This window comes from Pseudopodoces humilis, chromosome 1, assembly GCF_049639895.1.
Source record: "Pseudopodoces humilis isolate 2021_Gansu_Grassland_sample_001 chromosome 1, ASM4963989v1, whole genome shotgun sequence".
Lineage (NCBI taxonomy): Eukaryota > Metazoa > Chordata > Aves > Passeriformes > Paridae > Pseudopodoces > Pseudopodoces humilis.
In genome coordinates, this window is record NC_142200.1 from 813,659 (window position 1) to 838,938 (window position 25,280).

The 25,280-nt window shown below is 49.9% G+C and overlaps 2 protein-coding genes across 3 annotated transcripts in view; both read right to left on the reverse strand.

The window, feature by feature from the left end:
• ARHGAP39 (Rho GTPase activating protein 39) overlaps positions 1-14,770 on the reverse strand; it is a 99,803-nt gene extending 85,033 nt beyond the window's left edge. For both annotated transcript variants that reach the window (XM_088060739.1, XM_014262232.2), the window contains exon 1: positions 14,716-14,770. In XM_088060739.1, coding sequence (XP_087916865.1) covers positions 14,716-14,726 — 11 coding nt within the window. In that variant the 5' untranslated portion in view covers positions 14,727-14,770. The remainder of the gene's footprint in view (positions 1-14,715) is intronic.
• A 6,825-nt stretch (positions 14,771-21,595) lies between these two features.
• Positions 21,596-22,359, reverse strand: LOC102107143 (feather keratin B-4-like). Its single transcript, XM_014262233.2, has one exon. The coding sequence runs from the start codon at positions 22,357-22,359 to the stop codon at positions 22,024-22,026; it is 336 nt and encodes a 111-aa protein (XP_014117708.2). The 3' UTR covers positions 21,596-22,023.
• Positions 22,360-25,280: the final 2,921 nt, after the last annotated feature.

Consider the following 25,280-nt stretch of genomic DNA (forward strand, 5'->3'; position numbering starts at 1 on the left):
GACATGGAATCAAAATCACGGAATAACCTAAGGTATTCCACAAGTATTGCCAAGCCCTTCAGGGGACAGCCCCCAAAATCTCACCGTATCCTAGAGAGCCATTTCCAAAAGTTTCTTGGACCAGGAGGCCAAACTCCACCATCCTGGAGAACAAAACAGGAGAGAAACCACCACAGAATGGGAAGAGTTTCATCCAGCCCACCCACATCTTGGAAGCTCTGGAGCTGTGGACTGGAAAAACAGGGAATTACCGTCGGGAAAACTATCAATTTTTTGTATTGTCATTTTTGGAATGACAACGTCAGGAATTGTTTACCTGTCAATTTTGGCGTAATAACAAGAACTTGTAGCAATTAGGATCTGTTTTTATTATGCAGGAAGAACAAATGACCCAAATCCCAACTCCCACACCCTCTCCAAAAGGGTGAGGTGACCAAATCCTCCTCCTGAACCTGCTTCCCCTTTGAATTCCAACCTTCCCAGTCCTTTGTGAGAGTTCACAGCAGCCTCCTTTTCCAATAATAGGTGCCTGGAACAAAGCAGCTGAAAGGTTTGATTATCCCAGCGATGCCTTCTGTGAGCAAATCAGGCTCTTGGCCCCGTGGGAGAGCAGAAAATTTCCCTTCTTATCCGTGTCACCCTCGCGACGGAGCTGCCGAGGGAAAATAGGGCAGAGGAAACGCAGGGATCCCTTTGAAAGACCACAGGAAAAGCAGGTAACCAGGTTAAAGGGATGCTACGTCATGGAATTTTTATGGATGACAGGGGAATTTGGTGGATTTAACGTGATTCCCGAGGATTTGAGCTGGATGTGGCTGAGTCATGGTGGGGGCACTTTTTCATGGAAAGGTTCCTCATCCAGAAAGATTCAAAGAACCCAAAATGCCTCCTGCGGTTAAACAAAGTTTGCTCTCCTGGAGAAGCTGCTCAAACCAGCAGGTCCTGTGTGCCCAAAGCCTTTAATCCCGCTAATTCCACCCTCAAAGAAGTTTGGGAGCTCGTCCCAAAACGACAAAGCCAAGCAGGGCCCTTGAACCCGTGCAGCAAGGCCGGGAGATAAGGCGGGAATCAGCCAGGCCTGCAATTTGCTGGCTGATTAAATCCCTGGAGCGGCAGGGAAATTAGGGAAATCATCCCCCAGACACTTGAAGGAGCTGCCGACTGCCTCCCAGGATAAACGATCTCATCCCAACATTTAGGGGATGGCAGTGGTTGTTTGGGCATGGATGAGACGTTGTTGGAGCCTCCAGAACTCGCTCGGCCTGTCTAGCGCGGGGACGGGTTTCGCGCGGCACAGGCGACTCATCCCAGTGAGTTCGTGAGGAACATTTCCCACCACAAACCATCCCAAAAGTTATTTGCCCAAAAGTCTGAACCCCTTGGGACGTTCTCCAAGCACGCTGAGTGGCCATGGAGAAGGTCCACAGCCAGCTGGACCTTGGCCACACAATGGCCACAGTTCCAAGGTGTTGGAGGGAGCTGATCTCGTTATCCAGTGGCACCAGCTGGACAAAATTCTGGAATGGTTTTGGGTCAAAAAGGACCTTCAAGACCATCCAGTTCTAACTCCCTGCCTTGGACAACTTCCACTATCCCAGATTGCTCCAAGCTCCAACCTGGCCTTGGACATGTCCAGGGATCCAGGGGCAGCCACAGCTTCTCTGGAAATTCCATTCCAGGCCTCACCACCCTCCCAGACAGAAGTTCCTTCCCAATATCCCATCTATCCCTGCCCTCTGGCAGTGGGAAGCCATTCCCTGTGTCCTGTCCCTCCATCCCTTGTCCCAAGTCCCTCTCCAGCTCTCCTCGAGCCCCTTCAGGCACTGAAAAAATTCTGAAGTCTCCTGGATCCTTCTCTTCTCCAGGCTGGACATTCCCAGCTCTCCCAGCCTGTTCCAACATGTTCCAATGTTTTGAGGGAAAGGAAAATCAAAATCAATTCCAACCCTCAAGGCCTTTCCAACCGAGACCCTTTAAACCCAAACATTTGAGCAGAAGCTCATCAAGAACCACCCAGTAACCCTGCTTAGAAACTGAGGCAAAGATTCCTGGATGATGCAGCATCCCAAGCCCACAGAGACAGATCCCAGGAATCCAACCTCAACTCCAACCCTGAGAAAAAAACCTCTTTCAACTTCCTGGGCAACAAATTTCCGGGGAGGAATAGGAATTGCCAGACGTCGCCACGCTCCGAGGGCATTTCCAACCCTCAAGCAACGCCTTCGTTGGGTTCTTCACCCAACAATGCCCACCCGGCTCAATTCCGCTTGTCCAGACACGGATTCCTTGGAGCAACGTCGGAGCCAGAGGGAATCTCATCTGCCAATCTCAAAATCAGTGACCCGTGCTCTTGGAAGCTACGGTTGAAAAGTGCAGCTAAAAACGAGGGGGGATGATGAGGAGAGCAGGAAATTTCCTTTAACATCGAGATTTGGGGTTGGTTTTGGGTTTTGGGGTTTTTTTAGCACGTTTATAATTTATTCTCCTCAGGCTGACAAATGCCACTTGCACCCAGGCGAGGGTGAGACAGAAATTTAGGATAAAAAGGCTCCGATTTGAGATGGGGAAGGAGGAGACATCTCCTACATCAGGGTCCCGATGGGATCCACCCACTCCTCCCTTTTTCTCCTTTGAAACGCGACAAAATAAATTCCTGCTGGCTTTAAATAGAAATCAAATTAACCATGAACAGCCAAAGCAACTCTGTGATGGTCCAGCCATTGCTGGGCGTGCTCAGAAATCTTTTTATAAAACATTTTCCTCCCTCCTTGCACAGCGAACAAATTGAAGCAACAAATCAATACCGAGAGAGATCCAAAACCCAAATCTTATTCCGGCTGCATTAGAAATGTTCTTGGAGCGTTGCTCGTGAAGGGTTGAATATTTTCAATTATTCTTCCTCCTCCTCCAGCTGACAGAAGAATTCCTGAGTCAGATGTGGGAAAAAAACCCCAAATCTGCTCTGAATATTTTTGCCCTTTGGAGCAGTTTAAGGCCTTTTTTAAGGGATAAAGGGAAATTTGTCAAGGGGAATCCAAACTAAAGCTGTGAAAGGAATGAGTGGAATACACACAGCAGGTTGGAAGACTTTCCATTTAAGTCGAGGAATAGGGAAAAAAAGGCATTCCTTGGAAATATGTTTTGGTGGATTAAAGGGTGGATTAAAGCTCAACTGGAGCTTTTCCCTCTGATTTATAAGAAGACAAGGAGAGACCCCACATCCTTTGTCATTCCTATTTCTGCATCCTTGGATTTTTAGCTGGACTTCTTCTGATCTCCTGCATCAAACGGATCCTGCCCCAAATGGATTCTGCGTTAAGGCCTCATTATCGTTCCCAGCCAAAAATACTCCCAAGTCTCTCTGTGCCTTTTCAGGAGGAATTTTCCCCAAATCCAGCCTAAACCTCTCCTGGCATGGCTTGAGTTTCCTCCTGTCCTGTCCCTCTTTCCCTGGGAGCAGATCCCAACCCCCAGCCAGCTCCAACGTCCCATCGGCATCTTCCCAAATCTTTTCCTCATGCCCAAGTTCTACTTGGAATTTCTCCAAGTATGGAGCTCCTTCTACAGCCACACTTTTTGTCCTTTTGGGTTTTTTTTCCCCATTTTCCTGCCCTCCCACTTCCATCGCTCCGGCTGCCAGTCCTCCAGTATCTCCCAGGGAAAAGATGGGATAAAAAGCATTTCCAGGGAAATTTTGTTGAAAACACAAAGGTTCATTCATGGAGAAGGATCCCAAAAAAAAATCTGTCCTGGGGCATCCTCAGACCATCTCTGTGAGATCACATCCTGCCTGTTCCCTCATCCCTCAAATGTTCGGGATGAACGACAGAACCTCTCCCAATCCCGAGCTTTCCCTTGGAATTCTCGGTTCTGTAAAGGAGCCAAAGCGCAAGGTACAAAGTCCTCAAATCACGGAATGTTGGTTTTTTTTTTTGGTGATTTGACCCTTGCTCCAAGGTTTCTCCTGTTCTTGCTCCAGCAATTCCTGCTGTAAATCTTCCTGATTAAAAAAGGGATTTTTATGCATTTATCTCACTATAGAAAATATTACCCACTATTCCAGAAGCTCCAAACGACACTCTTCCTTAGAAAGCCTGTCTGGTCCACTCTAATTCCCACAATTTCAGGCAAATCCATAAATTCATTTATTCCTGCCCTTGAAGCCTTCCCTAATTCCACGACTTTCCAGAAACAACAACTCCTAAGAAACCCACAGAGGCGACACCAAATCTCCCTTTATTCCCCGGGATTTAAGTTTTGCTGGAATATTTTTCCATTCTTCACAAATAGGGATCTAGGAACTCTGCTGCCACTTGGGAACTGAAGCACCGCTCGTGTTTTCCTCGCAAGCATTCCAAACTTCCCTGTTTTTTCCTGAGGCTGCACTTCATTCCTGATCACAATCAATGAGCCTCCACGTCCCTCTCCCTGCACGCAACTTCCACGCGTAGCCCGGAGCATCCTCAGCCTCCTTCACATCCAGTTTTCTTCTCCCGAGTTTCTGTCCCTTTGGATTAATTCCAGTTATTGGGTTTTTTTCCACCCTCACATTTCTGCTCCAAGGTTGGAGCCGGATGAGGGTCGGGATTTTCTCCCAAGGGAATGAGGACAAGAGCAAGTGGCCTCAAGTGGCATCAGGAGAGGTTTAGGTGGGATGTTTTTGGGGGGAATTCCTCCTGGAATGGGCTGTCCAGGAGTGATCCAAAATCCCTGTGGTTGTGGCACTTGGGGACATGGTCAGTGGTGGCCTTGGAAGTGCTGGGGCTCATCCTTAAAGTTCCTTTCCAACCTAAGCAATTCCACAATTCTACATTTTACCTACATAGGTTCCAAGTAATTTATTCCTCGATACCCTCCTATCTTTTCCTTCCCAATCCCTGTTTTTTGACAGTTTTCCGGGTTTCTGAAGACCTCTTGGACATTTGTGCCTTTCCATTCCCGCTCTGAATCCTGCCTGAGTGAAAATTCCATGGAGCTTTGAGTTCTTCCATGTAAGTTCACAAAATCATGGAATGGGTTGGGTTGGAAGGGATTGGATCAAAGCCCATTCAGTTCCAACCACCTTCCACTATTCCAGGTTGCTCCAAGCCCAAAACCTGGCCTTGGACACTTCCAGGAATGGGACTGCAACAGCTTCTCCTGGAATTCCATTCCAGCCTCTCAAGGTGAAGAATTCCTTCCCAACATCCCATCCAAGCAGTGGGAAGCTATTCCCTGTGTCCTGTCTCTTCATTCCTTGTCCCAGGTCCCTCTCCACCTCTCCTGGAGCCCCTTTAGGCACTGGAAGAAGCTCCAAGATCTTCTCAGAGCATTCCCGAGGGCGAAATGATTCCTGCCACCCAGGAAAATCTGACATGAATCAGGAAAAGAGCAATGAGACGCTTGGATCAGGGAATGTGGGTGGAGGGAGATCCATGAGTCACCGAAAACCTTTAATTGCTTCCACAGGCAGGTTTGTACCCTCTGAAATTCCCTTTTCCAGGTTCTCCGGAACAAAATCCAACTGCAGGAAAACCGTTCACGGCACTAAAATATCCAAAACCCTGCACCAGGCTCTCAGCTTTCCAAATTTAGGGGTTTTCCCAGGTTCCATTGGAGGGAAAGGGAAAAAAGAATGGAATTGGAAATCCTGGTTTTGCAGTGGGATTTGACACAAGGAGGGAGAAGTCTTTAAGCTCAGCTTATTTATCCCTAAAAATCTTCCTTTTCTCCAGGATGAGACCCTCCCCCAGCTGCTCCTGGTGTTCCAGACCTCTTCCCAAATCTATTCCCATCCCTGGACACATTCCAGCCCCTCAACGCCCTTCTTGTCATGAAGGGCCCAGAACCCTTTCGGGATTTGAGGTCCCTCAGCGCAGTGGGAATGCCACTTCCCTGATCCAGGGAATTACTGGCATTCCCACAAAATTATCCCCCCAAAAAAGCCCCTTTTTCCATAGTTAAAATCCTTAAGGGACGATATTTGCACGTGCCAGGAGTATCCCAATTTTTCCATGATCCCTACTGCCCGAGGGATGGGCACCTCAGAATTCCAAAGGCCACAGACCCCCCTCCGTGGGCTGATAAGGCACTTAATGAGCTGATAAGGCATTTAATGAGCTGATAAGGCTGAGGCAATGCCCGAGGAAGAGCACATGGAATGAAGCAAATCCGACCTGTGGCTTAAAAGTCTGGATCGGGATTTTCCTACGTGGAAAAGCATCGGGATCTGCTGCCAAACCTGCTCCTCCTGCACACCCAGCCTGGCTTTTCCCAAGGGTTTGCATGAATTTCCTCTTTGGAGCTTCCCAAAAAACACTTTGGGGGAATCTGGAGATGATAAATTAAGACCGGTTTTCCTCCCTGTGTTATTCCCATGGGTTTTCCCACAAAAAACCTTCCCAACCTCGTTCTGTTCTCTGAGGATTGCAGTGAGGGTGGTGAGGGGTTGGAATGGAATTCCCAGAAAAGCTGTGGCTGCTCCATCCCTGGAAGTGCCCAAGGCCAGCTTGGATGAGGCTTGGAGCAACCTGGGATAGTGGAAGGCGTCCCTGCCCATGGAAGGGAGTTGGGAATTATTTTTAAGGTCCCTTTCCAACCCAACCCATTCTTTGATCTTATTCCCACTTCCATCCTGATAAAAATCCCTTTCTGTGCCTCTCCCAGCCGAGGGAAAAAGAGGGAATTGTTCAGGTGAGCTGGAGTGTGACAGAACAGGAATTATTCCAGACTCACTTATCGGGGTTTGGACAGTTCTGGGCACAGGATTTTCCTCAATTAAAAAAAAATTGCAGGAACTTCCTGTTAAAACAGAAAATTCCCAGACAGAAAATGTGTTCTCTGGATCACTGTGGGATTTTTTTTGGGGGGGGAGCAGCACCCACTTCCAAACAGAAAAACCCTGGCATGGAAAGGCCAGGCTCCAATACGGATTCCTCAAGGTGACATTCAGGAGATGCTGGAGAGGCAGGAGAAGAAGGGGGACAAGAAAAAGGCTCCTAAAATTATAGATTCACTTGGAATTTTCTCCTTCCAGGCAGCTCTGACAGATCTGATGGCATCTCCCAGAAATGGCACAGAAGGTGGGAATAGGGAAGGGAACGGTCTCTGCTCCTTGGGAGAGGCAGAGGTCGCAGTGAAAATCAATTTAATGTGGAATTAATGGAAAATAAAGAGGCTTTTGCATGTTTTTGTTGCCCGACTGCTCCGTTTAATCCAGACACACTTAATTAGGGACACACCAATCCCAAGGGAAGCCGCTCCCATCCTGGTACCATCCCCACAGGAACGAGCAATCCAAGACCTCCAACCCAGCAGGATTTCTGATCCATTTCAACGGGATTTAAGGAATGAATTTATTACAGTGAGGGTGGTGAGGGGCTGGAATGGAATTCCCAGAGAATTCCACGGCTGCCCCATCCCTGGAAGTGTCCAAGGCCAGGCTGGACAGGGTTTGGAGCAACCTGGGATAGGGGAAGGTGTCCCTGCACATGGCAGGAGCTGGAATGAGATGATTTTTAATCCAACCCCTTCCAACCCATTCCATGACTCCATGATTAAGAATTCCTACCCCATGGATGATCCCAAGTCGAGCACCCTCAGCCAAAAAACTCTGACCCAAATCCCACTATTTTTTCTGGGAAGTGGAAGAAAATCCCCTCCCACCTCACTCCAAGCCCGCTGCAGTGGTCAGAGATCCGTGAGCATGAATCCCTCAATTCCTTGTCTTCCAAAAGGAATTTTTCCTCTTTTCCTATTTTTTTCCCCTTTTCCTAATTATTCCCAAATATTCCCAACTACTTTGAATCTTGCCCAGGATTTTTGCTCTATTATTCTTTTTTATTTCCAAGCAGTCCAGCCAGGAAAGGGCTCCATGGGATTCCTCCTTTCCCTGTCTTTGACAGGACATGGATCCATGGATGCACCCTTTGGATTAAAGGGAGCAAAGAACCTTAGGAAGCATCCAGAAATCTGAGTCCAGGTCCAAAAAATGGATCCAGAAAACCCCTAAGAGGCAGCTTAATTCCCAATAAAATTGAGGATGCATCCATAGATCCACCAAATCCTTGTGTCCATGCTCAGGGAAGCTTGGGGTGCATCCCCAAGCGTGAAGAATTTAAAAATGAACACCAAAAGGATCAAAAATAACCCTGGAATAGGGAAAAGAAGGAAGATGGGCTCTTCAAGGAGCAGCATTTTCCCTGCCAAGCCCACCTGGAACTCGGAATCCTGGAACAGCTTCATTTGGAGCCTTTGAAAGGATTTAGAGTCCAATGAGATCCCCCAAAAAACTGAGAAAGGGTTTTGGAAAAAGGCATGAAATGACAGGGAAATGGAAGCAGGAGGGCAGGGTTAGGTGGGATATTGGGAAGAAATTCCTCTCTGGGAGCCTGGTGAGGCCCTGGAATGGAATTCCTAGAGAAGCTGTGGCTGCCTCATCCCTGGAAATGTCCAAGGCCAGGTTGGAGCAACCTGGGATAGAGGAAATTATCCCTGCCCATGCCAAGGGGATGGAATTGAGTGATCTTTACATCCTCATCCAATCCAAACCATTCCATGATTCCATCATTTGAGCAGTCCCAAAACCCCCGACCGACAGCAGGTTGAAATTCCAAAGCAACCGAAATTCCCACGTTATCCCAAGGCACCTCATTGTCCATCCCCCTCTTCCAGACAGGAAACCGCCCCATTTCCATCCCATAATCGCACTTTTCCGTGCTTTTCCATGACCTCTCCCAGCCGGGTGTGAAGCACACAAGGAAGATCAGTTAAAAAAGCCACACAATTCCGCGGCAGCGCTTCCCAAAGCAACGTTTTCCAACGGCTTTCCCGAACACGCGGATCTGTTGGAAGTCATTCCCATTCCCATTCCCGCATGGAGGCCACAGAGCAGAGAGGGGAAGAGCAATAAAAACACAACGAGGCAGACGGGAATGCCAGCACCTCGGGAAGAGGGGACCCAAAATCCACCGGAATCCGGCCCCGGAGCAAACGGATCGGGCGAGTGGGTTTTCCGTAGGGAAAGCACCATAAGGAAGGAGCTGTGCTTCATTCCAGGGATTCTTTTTTTCCATGTTTTTTGGTGGTGAAGGATAAAGGGATGGCGTGGGTGAAGGCCAAGAGATGAATTCCCAGGTAAAAGGGAAGAGAGTTGGGAGTGTTCACCTGGAGAAGGGAAGGAAACTTTGGAGGTGTTTCCAGTGCCTGAAGGGGCTCCAGGAGAGCTGGAGAGGGACTGGGATAAGGGATGGAGGAACAGGACACAGGGAATGGCTTCCTGCTGCCAGTGGGAAGGGATAGATGGGATTTTGGGAAGGAATTCTGCCCTGGGAGGGTGGTGAGGGGCTGGGATGGAATTCCCAGAGGAGCTGTGGCTGCCTCATCCCTGGAAGTGTCCAAGGCCAGGCTGGACAGGGCTTGGAGCCCTCTGGGATCTTGGAATGTGTCCCTGCCCATGGGACACTCTGCCCTTCCCACCCAAACCATTCCACAAGCCCTGCTCCAACCCAGAACCCCGAACTTCCGAGCTCCATTCCAGCCAGGAACAAAACTTCCCAGGAAAACCCAACATACAAAACCTTCTCCTGCTGAGACTCCATTTCAGGCCTCATTTGCTCCAAGTTTTACGAGAACTTCCTCAACAATCAGAAATTTCCACATCTTTCCCTGTGCCAAGGGCGGTTCCTGGTCTTGGAATGACACCACTGCCTCTTCCCATTTATTGTTGGGAAAGACTTGGGAAAAAAACCCTGGAAATAAAATTTATTTTCCTCTTGGGAATGTGGAGATGGGGATATCCAGCTTCCTGGAAGTCAGAGTGATGTTTTTAGCTCCCTAAAAATAACTGGGATTGGTGGGTTTATTCCCTAAAAGTCAGGATGGCGGAGCTGGATGTGGGAATGTTTAAAGGGCAGGAGCAGGAGGAAGGAAATAAAACAAATCCCTGGATTTGTGAAGGTCAAGGAAAGAGCAAGGGATGAAGAATTTGAGACAGGAGGCACCTCCCATTGGAAAAGCACAATGTGATCCTTTCAGGAGCTGGAAAACCAAAAAAAAAACAACCTGGGATTTGGGGATCCCTGGGAGCAATTTCAGGGATAACAATGAATTCCCAAGGGCACTGGGAAGTCTGGAGTGCTCCACTTCTTCCCCTCAGCACCTGGAGCACATTTATCCCTCAAACACTTCTTGGCGGCTGGAATTAAAAATAGCCAGCCTGGATGAGTGGAAAGTGGGGGGAAAAAAAAACAAACTCCAGCCGGAATGTTTATTTTTGGGAAGAGCCAGAGGAGGAAGAGGAAAGGTCGGGGTTCAATGCGTTATTTAGAGCATGTAAGGAAATAATCACTGGAGCAAAAATGCAGGAGGGAGAGGATGGAGGAAGAGTAAGGAAAGATAATTTAAAGGATTTTTTTTTTTTTTTTAAGGAAGAGGTCACTGGAACAACCTGGAGTCATCTTAACCAAATCTTAATCGTCAAAACGAAATTCCCACTGCTATTTATCATCTGGAGCAAACATTCCTGAGTAAAAACTCCATAAAACAGCAGCAGCAGCCACAGCATGGCCCCAAAAATCCCAGATCTAACAATTTGGGATCCCTCCCCTAAATCCAGGCCCCTCCACGGCTCTATTCCACCACCAGGAAACGTGTGGTTTTATGGGATTTGACATCAATTTGACTCTGGAATCTGCCCGAATTCCCAGCTGTATTTTGTGGTTTGGATTTGGGATTTGTTTTTTTTTTTTTAACTTTTAAGGTTTTTGGGTCATTATTTGGTTGGGTTTTTGTGGTGTCTGTTCCCAAATTCCCCGAGGTGGGACTCCAAAATCCATCACTTCTCAGGAAAGGAACGACGGCACCTCAAAGCTTTGGCTTCCTGGGAATGGTTTGAGGAATTCCCGAAAGCCTGCAGCTTCGGGATCAAGGCCTAAGTAGGTCACCATCAATTCCAGGTAAAGAACTATGGATTCATCCAAATTTTCTGGAAAATGGAGGGGAGAAAAAAACCAAAAAAAAAAAAAAAGCTTTAAAGGAGCACAAAGTTGAGGGAATTCCTTCCCTGGAGCTCTACCTGAGAACATCAGGATTATCCATAGGGAGGACCTATGGGATGCATCAGGGATTCTCCAAGTTCCCACTAAAGAAGGGATTTGGTGGCCCACAGGGAAAGATTTTCATGGAATGGATTCCGCACATTCCCAGGAAGTGTGATGTCCAACCAACCACGCACACACAACATTCCCGTATTTTTCAGGAGCCTGGAATTCCGGGAAACACCTTTTTTAAAATGATTTTGGATCGTTTGGGATGATCCAGTGATATAAAAACCTGGAAACCCTACAAAGATTGGACAATCCACAAAAACCACTTGGGATTGCATCCGGGGTAAAAAGTGGCTCCTTCTCCCAAAAAAAACAGTGGCACCAATGAATAAAATCCCAAAAAATCGGGATAAAATGGAACAGACCAATTTTCATGGATACCAGGAAAACCCATCATGAAACACAACCTCAGTCAGGATTTGGAAAACCTTCAGGAGCCTCCCCTTCCTTCCAACCTTTTAGGCTTGAACTCCATGACTTTAAGGGTCTTTTTCCAGCCTAAACAATTCCATAAATCCCTGACCCCTCTTTGCTCCCACCACCCCAAGCAGCAAATCCCACGGCACAGCGGGACATTCCCAAAAATCCCTTTGAACCCATCTCCAGCCCCTCTGGAAAAGAGCAGCTTGAGGACATCTGGCTCACAGACAGCCCAGACCTTGGATGGTCTGGATTTGCAGCAGGAAAAATCCAGGAATTGCAGATTTGGGTGGGAAAAGCAAAGACTGGAAAATGAGGGCCTCCACAGCAGCCTTTCTTCCCAAAGGAAGTACTGAAATGCTCTTTCCCGACGGGATTAATGTTGGGATTATCCTGAAAATCCATCCCTGGTTCTGGTGGGCTGGGTTGTGCCACCACCAGTGACACAAAATTCCGATTTTTGGAGTTAAATTCACTCAGATTTAGGCTTTTTAGGCCTATAATTGCTCCCCGAGAGCGATCCCCAAGATCCCACACTCCAACTCCAGCCAGGTTGGATGGGGTTGGAGGAACCTGGGATCGTGGAAAGCGTCCCTTCACGTGGGATTGGGTGGGATTTAAGGCCCCTTCCAACCCAAACCATTCCAGGATTCTGTAATTCCGGATATTCCATGAAAACCCCTTCGGAGGAAGGGGAAGGCCGCTGGATGCCTCGAGCTCTCCCTCATCCACCCATCCCAAGGGATGGGGAAGGAATAAAACCCTCAATCCCCCCAAAATCCACACGGAACAACACTCGGAGAACTCCAAAATCCAACACAAAATCCTGCAAATAATCTGAGATCCCACATTCCTGGACTAATCCGTATCCACAACCAAATCCCGCCGCAAAACCACCGGTTTTCCGCTCCGGCAGCACCAAACCTGGCTCCCCACATTTTGCAATCCCTCTGATTTTTGGGATCAATGAACATCCATCCGGGAAAAGACATTCCATGGGGGAAGGAGCCCAAGCAACCCCGATTCCTGGATGGAGGCACCGAGGGAAGCACCACATCCCAATTCCAGCCCTGTCCGAGCCACCTGCTGCTCGTAGGGCCCCAACAGCTCCCTCCAAACATCCCAAATCCATCGATTTTCCATGGAAAACGTGGTGGGTTTTTTTTTTTTCCCCTCCCTTAATCCCACCCAGCTGCATGTGCCAGGTGAGGCTCCGGAGCCGCGGAGCAGCTGCGGATTTCTCCGTAGAGGTCACTCAAGGGGTTGATTAAAAGTGGGAATAAATAAGAGGATAAAGAAATAACTCCATAAATTGCTCAATAAACAATGAAATAAATAAATTACGGGGGGGGGGGGGGGGAAATAACAAATAAGGGAGAAGATAAATAAGGGGATAAATAAATAAATAAGGGAGGAAATAAATGAGGAAATAAATAAATAACTCCGCTCCCCCATCCTGCAGTTTTCACAGCTGGAGGGGAATGCAAGGAATGGGGGAAACGGCGCAGGGAAGAGGAGTGGGGGGGGGGGGAAAAAAAAATCCCGAACCGGCGGCTCCGTCGTCCGCGTGAAATAAATAAATCCCGAACAACTCTGCTTCTCCACCTTCTCAAAACCAGCGGATTTGGTCCTCCACATCCCCGCCCCAAATTCCGGCGCTGCGCATCCCGCTGCAGCCCCCCCCGCCCTCCTCTCCTCTCCATCCCACCCGGCTCCATCCCTGCCCGCTCCCCTTTCCCGGCGCATCCCCGCATCCACACCCACTCCCACGCCTCCCCGGGCCCCGCCGGGAGCTGCCCCCCCTCGCCCTGCCACACCTTACACCTCCATGAAAACACCTCCTGCATCCCATGGGATCCATCCCGGGAATCAGCCGCCTCCCGACCCCGAGCGGAGCATCCCGCGGGGAGCGGGATGGGGTTGGATCCAGCCCTTCCATCACCTCTTCCCGGGGAGAAGGGTGGGATTCTGCCCCCTCCCCATCATCCTGCGGAGGGTGGGATCCAGCCCTCCCAAAGCCTTTCCGTGGGGGGCGGGATGGGATCCAGCCCTTCCAAATCCCTTCCATGGGGAGCGGGATGGGATCCAGCCCTTCCAAACCCCCCCAAGAAGGGAAGCAGGGTGGGATTTAACCCCTCCGGAGGGAGCAGGATGGGATCCAGCCCCTCCATGATACCCCTCAAGGAGATCAGGGTGGGATCCAGCACCTTCCTAAGGAGTAGGGTGGGATCCAGCCTCTCCATAGGGAAGCGGGATGGGATCCAGCCCTTCCAAACCCCCTCCATGGGCAGCTGGGCGGGATTCGACCCCTCCATGAGGAGCAGGATGGGATCCAGCACCTCCATAAAATCCCCTGTGAGGAGCAGGGTGGGATCCAGCCCCTCCATAGGGAGCAGGGTGGGATCCAGCCCATCCAAACCCCTCCAAAAAGGGAAGTAGGGTGGAATTTAACCCCTCCAGAGGGAGCAGGGTGGGATCCAGCCTTTCCAAACCCTCCTCAGGAGGGGCAGGGTGGGATCCAGCTCCTCCATAAACCAGGGAACAGGGATCCAGCCCAAACCATGGGGAGCAGGATAGGATCCAGCCACTTCATAAAACCCCCTGTGAGGAGCAGGGTGGGATCCAGCCGCTCCAGGGGCAACCAGGTGGGATCCAGCCCCTCCACTGGGAGCAGGATGCGATCCAATTCCCCCCTCCTTCTCCAGGTCTCCCTGAAATCCCTGAAATCAAGGTGGGATTGAGCTCCATCCCCCTTTTTCCATCCCCTTCCTGCAGCCACAGGGAACCAGGTGGGCGCATCCAGCCCCCCACCCCCCCCTCCACTCCATGCACCAAAATCTGGGAGGGGGGTTTGGAATTCTCCAGCCAAACCAACACCTGGATGCAGCGCAGGTAAGGATGCCCCCCCCCCCAGCACCCCCAAAATCAAGGTGGAGCCCCCAAAACGGAGCCAGAGGAGGAGGGAACCCCTCCCCCTTCCCAAAAAGGGGCTGAGACCCCCCAAAGTGGTGATGGGGGGGTAAAGACCCCCCAAGGGCACCTCAAAGGGGGGGGAGGGCACTCCCAAAAGCGCCAGATGGAGAGGAGGGGGATGCAAAAAGGGGTCCCTAAAGGCGCTTTGGGGGGAATTTGGACCAGGAGGCGCAGCCCCCCCACCCCCCCACCCCAAATCCCCCCCCCTCCCTTCCCCCGCCGCGATGCCGCTGCTCACCTCTCCGCCATGATCCCCGGCGGCTCTACCGCGCGCCGCCGCCGGCCCCGGCCCCGTTTCGTTCTCCCTTGGCCCCTCCCGTGTCCATCCCCAGGCCCCCCCCCGGCTCCTCCTCGCTCCGTGCCCGCCGCGGCCGCTCCCGGCGCGCTCTGAGCGCGGCGGCCCCGCCGCGTCCCCGTCACCAGCGACAACGGCGGCGCGGCCAAGGGAGGCAGCGCTGAGGGGCGGGGCCAAACGAGGCCGCGCCCCCTCCCCGAGGCGAAGCCACGCCTTTATTCTAATGAGGGGCGGGGAGACGCCCCCGCGGGGGATGATGGGAGGGGTAGGAGGATGGGTTTGGGTTGTGTGCGCGTGCGTTCTGGGAAATACGGTAGAGCGGCTCGCGCAGGGGGGAGGCGTGGGCGCGCGCGTGGGCGCGCGTGCGCACTGAGGATTACGGTAATCACGGCGCTGCGGCGCACGCATGTAATTACGGTCGTTTCAAGGCGCGCATGCGCACTTGGAAACACGGTAGTTTTGTGGAGCGCATTTAGAATTCCGGTAGTTATGTTCCGATGCGCGCTCGGAAATACGGTGATTATGTTGGATGCGCATCAGGAAATACGGTGGTGGTGTTGTGATGCGCGCTTTGAAATACGGTAGCTGTGTCGCGCAAGAGCACCTGTGATTACGGTACTTGCGGTGCCCATTGGAAAATACGGTACTTGTGCGCATGCGCGTTTGGAATCGTAGTTCTGGTGTTATGTGCCGTTGGAATTACGGTAGTTGTGGTGCGCATGCGGAGATACGACATTGGCGCGATACACTCTTGGAAATACGGTAGTCATGGCGCGCAGGCGCGTTTGGCAACGGTAGTGAGATGCGCATGCGCACTGGGAAACACTGGAATTACGGCACTTAGGATGTGATGCGCGTTTGTAATTACGGTACCTCTGCTTGTATGCGCATATGCAATTACGGTAGTTGTGATGCGCAAGAATATTTGGAAATGCGGTGGATGTGGATGCGCATTTGGAATTATGGTATCGTGGTGCGGCGCGCTTTTGGAGCTACGGTAGTTGATGCGCGCATGCGCATTTGTAAATACGGTACTTGCATGCCGCTCATTTGGAACCACATCTGGTGTGCGCATGCGCATCTCCAGGTACGGTAATCCTGTGATGCGCAATCAGAATTACTGTAGTTGTATGCGCATGCGCATCTGTAATTACGGTAACCGTGTGATGCGCGGACTACGTTACTTTCAGTGCCCGTGCGCGCCATGGAATTACGGTAAATTACGGTACCGGCGCGATGCGCACATTAAAAAAAATAAGGTATTTATTTTGCACATGCGCGTTTGAAAACACGGCGGGCGCACTGCGCACGCGCGCTAGGAATTACTGGCGTGATGCGCATTTGGAAAAAATTACGGTACCCGCGCCGCGCACGAACATTTGTAAATACGGTAATCCCGTATTTCCCGAGGCGCACGAAGGTGGGGAGAGGGGAGGAACACGCGGGGGAGCTGCCGCGGGCGCTCTGTGCGTGTTGTGTGTGCACGTAGGGGTCCCCCAGCACCCCGGGACTCAGAGGTCCCCCGGGACCTTCACCCCACGGTGGCTCCGTGTGGCCCCTGAGCGCCCCCGGGGTTTGTGACATTCCCCACTCCCCACCCTCCGTGTCCCCCAGCCCCCCAAAATACCCCGCTGTCCCCTGTGGGACCCCCGTTCCCCACTGTCCCCACCCCCTGTGTCCCCACACCCCCTGTCCCCCGTCCATATCCATGTTCCCATTCCCCCCTTGGTGTCTTTGGGATGGGGATGGAGACCCCAAGCTGGGAGGCTCCAACACCTCTGGGGACCCCCAGGTCTGTTCAACCTGAAATTTGTCCGCTCCAAACTTTTCCCTCGATCCCACCACCTCTTCCTGCTGCTCCATCAGATATTCCCTCACTGTGATGTCCATCAACACAGCCCAAAACCCCCAAACACCCCGAGGATGAAGCCCAAAATATTTTTGGGAGGATAAAGGACAGCTGGCCAGGGTGACAACTGAGTTGAGGACACCACGAGACCTTGGGAGCAGCTTTCACAGCATGGCCAGAACTTCGGGAATTCAATTTGTCAGGAGGGGACAAGTTCGGTCACGGTGCGGAACCAACCACAAAACCCTTTTATTCCCTTTCCAGCCTCAGCATAATCCCTGACTTGCAATTTTTCCAGGAATTTGGCCGGCTGTCCTGCCGGCTGTCTCAGCAGGATCGGCGGCTCTGCCGTGCCCGGGGCTCCGGGTGCTGCTCACATGTTCTTTTTTCCAAGGCTGCGAGAGCTTCCTCACGTCCAACCCGTGTTTTTTTTGGGAGCAGAAGGACCCAAACCCAGTCAGGTTTTCTCTTCTGAGCTCCTTTGGGACGTGCATGGAGCGGGATGGAGGCTGGGAGAGGGTGAGTCAGTAAAATTTTGGTGTTCTCCTGGGCTTATTCTCCTTTTCCTGTTGCTCTTTAGATTTAGTTTTGGAAACATTTCATTTTGGGCTGGTGAATTTTGTGGAGGTTTTTTGTTGTTTTTTTTTTTTTAATTTAACCTGATTTATACAGAATAAAAGAGCAGCTTTGTCCTTTTCTCTAAGCACCCTGATCCGAGAAAGGCCATTCCATCACCAAATCATGGAATGATTTGGCTTGGAAGGGAATTTCGAGTTCCACCCCCCTGCCATGGGCAGGGACACCTCCCACTACCCCAGGTTGCTCCAAGCCCCGTCCAACCTGGCCTTGGACACGTCCAGGTGGAAATCAGGATGTCTCTGAGGGGTGTGATGTGGCACATGGGGATGTGGTCAAGGTCCCATCCAACCCAAAACCATTCCATGATTCTATTCCTGCACACGGCCTCTCTTTGTTCGACCTGGAGCTTTTCAGGAAAGCTCCAAGCTAATTTCTCTGACTTTTAAACCTTGATTAAACACAAGATGCCAACAACTCAAGCCTGTGAATTTCTGCTCTCTCCGTCACCATGGAAACGCGAGACTGTTGTCTTTTAATATTTTTAAGTTATATAAAGGCTTGGAACAAATCTGAAAACCCCCAACTATGGAACAAGAGGAGGAGAGGAAAAAATAAATCCACTTTTCCATCAAGGAAATGATGGAAATGGATGATCTTGAAGATCTCTCCCAACCATTCCATGATTCTTGTTTGTGCACAGGCTGGGAATAAAATCCAATCCCATTTATTCCACTGCGTCTCCACAGCCCAAATCTTTGAGTGCTGATGTTTTAATCCCATCGTTTAACACGTTGCTCCCTCTCCGTTCCCCCCGGCTTGTTGCAAATCCAACCTTAAGGAATGAAGCCGGAGAACAAGACTTCTTCAGGACCGGAGAGCATTTTGTTGGGATGATTTTTTTCTGCTTCGGTGAATTTGATTTCTGGGCTCTCCTGATGTCCCCACAACCCTGAATAGTTTGTAAATTCATATAAAATCTTAATTCCTGTTTGCTTGGCTTCTCTGAAAGGTGTCCGTGTCCAGCTGGGAAATTGGGAAATGTTGTTGTCCCACCTGGGAGCGGGAGCCACAGGAATTCAGCCACTGGTCACAAAATCCTCTTGAGTAACACTGGATTTTGGGTGTGGAAAATATAATTTCAGTCCTGGAGAGCCCGTACGTGAGTCCTCTCCTGGTTCTTGAGCAATCTTCCCAGGAATAACAAAACCTGGGAGGGAGGAGAGGAAGGCACGGAGCGTCCTGGTGTGCTCAGGCCGAAGAAGGCCCAGGAAGAAACCCGGATGATTCCCTTTAAAGAGTTTCCCTGTTGAGATGAGGGTTGTGCTCCTAAATCCTTACAGAATGGTTTTGGTTGGGAAGGATCCCTAAAGTGCACCTGATTCCATCCCCACTTATCCCAATCCCTTTGTCCGGGCAGTTTTTCTCCAGGCAGGTGAATTCCGTGGCCGTGGGATTTGGTTTAGGCAGAGCTTCACTCCAGAGGCTTTTGCAGGGTGGAGGGACTTGGAATCCCTTCCCGGGGTTGGATGCAGCCCCCCAGGAGTAACGGGATGCTGACAGTGGGATCCTGGAGGGAAGGGATGTGGCCGATGGATTTTGTTCCTTTGTTTCCCGTGAAAAGTTTGATTTGCTTGAAACTGTTGGAAAAGGGCCTGGAGTGAGAGGACAAGGGGAATGGTTGAAACTGACAGAGGGAATTTGGGATACTGGGAAGGGATTCCTCCCTGTGAGGTTGGTGACGGGTTGGAATGGAATTCCCAGAGAATCTGTGCCTGCCCCATCCCTGGAAGTGTCCAAGGCCAGGTTGGATGGGGCTTGGAGCAACCTGGGATAGTGAAATGTTAGATTTAAAGATCTGGATGGTCACTTCCCACCCAAACCATTCCACAATTTTTTAACCTCGATGCTCTGGAAGGCTCTTAACTTTCCATCCAGGTGGAGGCAGGTAGGGCAGAAGGTGACACCACCCCAAACTGGTGTTCCAAGGACCCTGTGGATGGTGAATAGTGACATGGAATTGGTGCAGAACTGAGGGGTCTGTGGCACCCAGCAGATTTGCTTTGGAAAATTGCAGAGTTTTTTCTTGTTATCAACACATTTAGCAGCACTTTGCCTTTGTCCCTCCCCCCTTTCTCACGAATTATGTTTCATGTTTCTTTGCCATTTCCCCCCCTTTTTTGGCAAAATTGAGTCTTTTCCCTTACTCCCTCTATTTTTGTGGGCTCATTGCTCAATCTTAAAAATTTCCTTAGGTGGAGTTTTTTAACCAGGTGCTTTCTCATCTATTTTTTGGCAGCTGTTCTCCCCCAGAAGGCCTTTGCTGGGTGTTTTGGTTTTGGCATTTATTCCCATTTATTCTGGTGGGGCTTTATGGATTTACTTAAAGCAGGAGGTTTTGGGGATTTTTTTATCTTCAGGGGGATATTTTTCCTTCCCCATCTGCTTTTGGGGGTCTGTTGATGGATTTATCGATTTCAGCTGGTCCTGAGGGAGGGGGGTTGTTGTTATTATTATTATTATTATTATTATTATTATTATTATTATTATTATTATTATTATTATTACTATTATTAAAATTAAGGGCCCTGATTTCACAGGACCTGGAAAAGATGAGCAGCACTTTCACCTCCACACCAAAATGTCTGCAATTAATTGTTTAAGTTGATTAAAGTACTGTCAAAGGCGCTAACAAAAACTGGTTTAATATAAATTACATTACATTATATTACATTATATTACATTATATTACATTATATTACATTATATATTATATTATGTTAACTCTATTATATTCTATATATTATATTATATTATGTTTGTTATGTTATGTTATATTATATTATATTATATTATATTATATTATATTATATTATATTGTATCTCAGAAGTTTGATGGGAAAGTCCACTCTACTAACTAAAATAATATCCTAGAATAATTATGGTTGGGAAAGACCTCCAAGATCATCAGCTCACTGCGTGGATGAAACATAAAAGGGAACATCAAATCAGAATTAATCTAGAATTATTTATGTGGATAATGAAGGTTTAAGGAAGCTTAGCGGAATTTTATCATGCGGTTATCATTGGCTTATCATTGTTTTATCATTGGCTTATTGTTCTTGTCAATGAGGTGTTTCATTAGGATTGTCCATGATTAGAAGAAGCACTGAGCCGTAGGTTCCAGATGGCAAAATTGGTTCTGTGCTTACTGTAAGGAATTGAAATCTTGGAATCAGCCACAAATTCCATAGGGGCGTAGAATTGTGGAATTGCTGAGGTTGGAAAAGCCCTCTGAGACTGAGTCCAACTCTCCCCAGCAGTGCCAAAGCCACTCTTGACCATGTCCCCAAGTGCCACATCCACACGGATGTTGATCCCTCTTAGGGATGGGGACACCACCGCTGCCCCATGCCAGGGCTGGACAACCCTTCTCGGGAAGGAGTTTTTCCTAATATCCAATTAAATATCCCCTGGCACAACTTGACACCATTTCTTTTTGTCCCTTGGGAACAGAACCCAACCCCCACCTGGCTCCACCCTCCTGCCAGATCCCCTCGAGCCTCCTTTTGTCCAGGCTGAGCCCCCTCAGCTCCACTATTTCTAGGCTCTCAAGATGATTCCATCTCCTCATCCGTAATTTTTCCAGTCTATGGTCACCAATCACTGAAGTTTCCAAATCAAGTATTTCCAATACCACGGGAAGTTGTTTTCAAACAAACCCACCCTGGCCTTGAACACTTCCAGGGATGGAAGGAAGGCACGGGGTGGTTTCTGCGGTAATTTCTTTGCCTTGGCCTCAGTGCAGGACACTGGAGATGCCTCGGACGGTGATGGTCCCTGTGGAAAAGAGACCAGAGCCCCTTTGGCCGGTGCCTTGCAGGTTATGGAATGGGGGCAGCGAAGTCAGTGCTGAACCCATGGAAAGGAAAAACACATTTTTCCCACTTCTTTTCTTTCCTCTTTCTTCGCTGCCTCCAGAATTCCTTTCTGTTTCTCCTTATGGACCGGGAGTGGTGTTGGGGAAGGAGGTTGGTCAAGACTGTCCTGACAGCAGCAGATTTCATCCGAGCCCCATGTGGATGAGCACAACCGTACGCAACCCTTGATTTGGGCAAGGGAAGGGCTTGTGCCATGTTTTGGAAAAGAGAAAATTACACCAGTTGTTGTTTGGGTGGAAATATTTCCCTGAATAAGTCTTGGCACCTTGGAGGGTCATGTCTCTGCTGGGATGGCCAGACTGGAAAGAGGTTGAACACCAAACCCAAGGCCTGCTGGAGCTTTTGGACAATTGACACCTGGATTCAGACCATGAGAGGTTGGAGCAGTCTTGGGAGAAGAAAGAAAAAGGAGTCACCTGAGGCTATGATGCGGGAAAACTTTATTGAAGCAAAAAAAAAAAAAATAAAATAAAAAGCAGGAGAATTAAATAAAATGGAGCTGGTCTGAGGTGCAGTAGGACAACCATCAGCACAGATCCTTTGCTTGCAGTTGGTCTGGCCAGAGCATCAAGGCCTTCCTGCCCCACAGTGAAAGCAGCTCAGAAGAGGTTACCCAAAGGTCCCTGGATTAGGAGAAGGGGTTTGCAGCAGAGGGAGCCAAAGGGGCGAGGCAGAGCAGGGAGTGGGAGAAGAGCAGGAGGCAGATGGGCCATGTTTGCAGGCAGCCCAGGTTGGCCTCTTGGCTACTGCCTTGCTTGGTGCCCTGAGAGCAGGAGCTGGAAGAGCTGAGTCCATCTGAGAGCCTTGGACCAGAGAGGCGTCCTCAATGCCTGAGATGTGTTCCAGGGCGCTGGGGGTTGGTGTCAGGGGTGGTGCTGAGGACCCTTAGCAGATGTAGCCACCCCTTCTGCCATAGCAGCCCAGGCCTCCCAGCCCGTAGCCAAATCCACGGCCATAGCCAAGGCCGTAGCCAAATCCACCAAATCCACCAGAGATGGGCTGTCCCTGCACACTGAGTTCAGTGCCCACGGCAGCCGAGGAGGTGGATCCAACGGCGGTGTTCTGGGGGAAGGAGGTCATGATGGGTCCTGGCAGGGTGACCTGCACAGGGGAGGGCTGGATAACGACACGGGAATCCTGGCATTGCAGGGCACAGGGCTCGTTGCAGCTGTTGGCCAGCGGGGTGGGTCCGCAGGGACGGCAGAGGTTGTTGCAGGCCATGGGTGTGGTGTGGAGGTTCCCTGGAAAAGAGAAGGATGAGGCAGGGCAGGGGTGAGGGGTGCAAGGGGCAGTGTTACAGGAGGGTGAGGGAGTGTGGAGGCTGTTGTGGGGCTGTGGGGAGGCGTGAAGGCTGCTGATGCTGTGGCTGAGCATGCTGGAAGAGAGGGCCCAGGGGTGCAGGAGCAGGAGGGTCAGGGGTTTGAGGCTCACCTGGTTGTCAGCAGGAGCAGGAGAAGAAGGCGTGAGGAGAAGTGTGTGAGAGAGGGAGGCTGTAGGCCGGCTTTTATGCTGGTCCTGGAGGGGCAGGACAGCCTTGTCCCGTGGCCTTGGGGCATTTTTAGGCAGCAGCTCTTTTGTGACTGGTGAGTCATGAGGCGGGGAGTGTTTTCCCTCCCACAATTTTGCAGTTTCGTGTCCCTGCTCTTGATGCTGTGTCCATTTGACCTTGGTGGCAACGTTAATAATTTCGTGTTTGGGAGGACGTGATTGTTCAGTGTCTTTCAGGGAGGAATGAATAAACAACCAGAGCCCTGGAGATCTGCAATGTCATCAGTGAGGTCATTTTGTGGCACTCATGTGCTGTGGTTTGTCAGTGCCTTGTGATGACTGGGACTCTGTTCTGTGCCACTAGAAGTCCATCACTCATTGTGCTGCACCCAGGAATGCTGAGGGAGCTGCTGATGTCCTGGGGAGGTCACTCTGCAACAGCTTGGCAAGGTCCCAGTGCTTGAGATTTCTTTGTGATGGATGAAGAAGAGCTCTTGGCCTTCTGTCTTGAATGGGATTGAAACAGGATCTGCAAAATGAGAGCGTGGTCAGGCTGAACTTGTTCCAATGTTTTGCTCCATTTGTATTTCTCAAATTTACGTGACAACATTCTCTGTCATTTGAATTGTATTCCTTGACCTGGTTATGAAATCCAGTAAACAAACAACAAACCAGCGCCCGATCCCTTTTTGCCGGGGCTGTGACCTCAATTCCCTTATTCCGCATTCAAGACACAAGCTTTCATAAGTTATTTTCTATAAATGTTAGTATTGTGTTCCTCTGAGCAAAACCTAATAATTACTAACGGACAGTCTGTGTGATCCTCTTCCCTCCTCTCTCATGCTTCTGGCGTGTCTTTTTAAATTCTGTGATTCCACGTCCTTCTTTTGAGGCCACAACCTTGGTGGCAGCTTTTAATTCTTTTAATTCTTTTAATTCTTTTAATGCCGACAAAATTCTGCTATTGATGGGTCATGTCAGGGCAGGTTGAAGATGTGACCAAAACTTTGGACAGTTGGGGTGTCATCATTTAGGTCATCCCATGGCCCTCGTGTGCTGTGGTTTGTGGGTGTGTTGTGAAGAGCTGCCCCCAGTCTCTCTCAGCCCTGTCAGGCTGGTCTGAGCTTTGCAGCTGTTCCAAGTATCGGTTGTTGCCCTTCGATCGCATTCCTTCCTTCACATTTCCCCAGTATGGCAAATTCTGACATTAAACCTTGTTTTTTGTGTTAATTGTGCTCTTTGGGTTTCTTGGTGCCCCTCTTAATTATAAGGTTTTGATATCCAGGGCATTTTAGGTCCCGACTTGGGCTGAGGTGTGAGGTCAATTCTCTGGGCAATATCTGATTGTCAGAATGAGGATTTGGAGGTGGCACAGTGTTCTTGGAGGTGAGCTTTGCATGATTCTCGACAAACAGACAAGTCTGACTTGTGTCAGTGCCCAGTGTGGTAGCCTGAGAAAGGTCTGAAGGTCCAGAGGCTTGTGGTCAGTGCCCCAAAGTCCAGATGGCAGCAAGTCCCCAGTGCTGTAGCCCAGGAGTTGGATCCTTTTGGCCAACACTGAATACCTGAGTGATCCTGGACATCTGCTGGAGCTCAACAATAACAGCTGCTAAACCCTGTTTCGTGTCGGGGGAGTCATCCCAGATGGGATAAAATGTCTGAGTGTCAGTTGGAACAGTTGTTTTCTTCTCTGAAAAAGCCTTTGTGGTTGTGGTTGAGAAGAAATGGAGCAGGAGTTGTCCCTGTACCATTGTGGGAACAGGGACCTCAAGTGTCCAGGGTAGGATCTGGAAAAGTGTTGTGACCAAGCGGGGAGAGGTGACTCTTGCCATCTGTTTGCACTGGCAAGGTCACATGTGGGGGGTTGTGTGCAGCCCTGGCCACTCCTGTGTGAAAATGAAGTTAATTTAGTGAATCAAGACCATTTCAGGGCCAGCAATATTCTAAAGGAGCATCTTTCCCAGAGAAGAGGCTGTGAGAACTGGGACTCCCAGGGGACAAGGCTGGACAGGGCGGTGTCATCAGTGTGTGCAAATCCCTGATGGCAGAGAATAAATTTGAGGCAGCCTGGCTGCTCTCAGCAGTGCACACATGGAGGATGAGAGGCCTTGGGCACAAGGGAAAACAGATGGAATTCTGTGGGAAAGGAAAGCTAGAATTTTCCAGTGTGTTGGACGCAGGGGAAGAGGTGGTTGAGACTGCTGGGAGTGCAAAACATGAACTGTCCATGGTGCTGGAAACTCTGCTCTTGATGATTCTGCTTGAGCAGAAGGAAATGAAGCACTTGCATTCGAGTTCCTGCCCAAGTGGAAGATTTTATGACTGTTCAGAAGGCTTGAGAGTCTTGGGAAGAGAGTTTATCAAGTGCGTGCTGGCCGAGAGAGACTTCAACAGAGCCATGAGCAGGAGAGCATTAACGTGTCAAAACCTTTGGTATAACAGGTGTTTGGCTTGTAAAATATTTTGGAAGATTCCCCCCTTCTCTGTTTCCTGTACAGCTCTTGTTTGTTACTGTTGGTGATATATTTCCTAGAGAAAAGTGTTGTGCCCTTTTTCCTTTCACCAATGTCCTGTTGAGCCCTGGCACTGTGTGAGGGGAGGATGTGCGACCACTGGAATTCAAAAAGGAAGAGGAGGCATTTCAGGCTTTGATG

Coding starts and splice junctions, on each gene's coding strand:
- LOC102107143 (XM_014262233.2), bottom strand. CDS start 22,359: ATGGCCTGCAACAACCTCTGCCGTCCCTGCGGACCCACCCCGCTGGCC.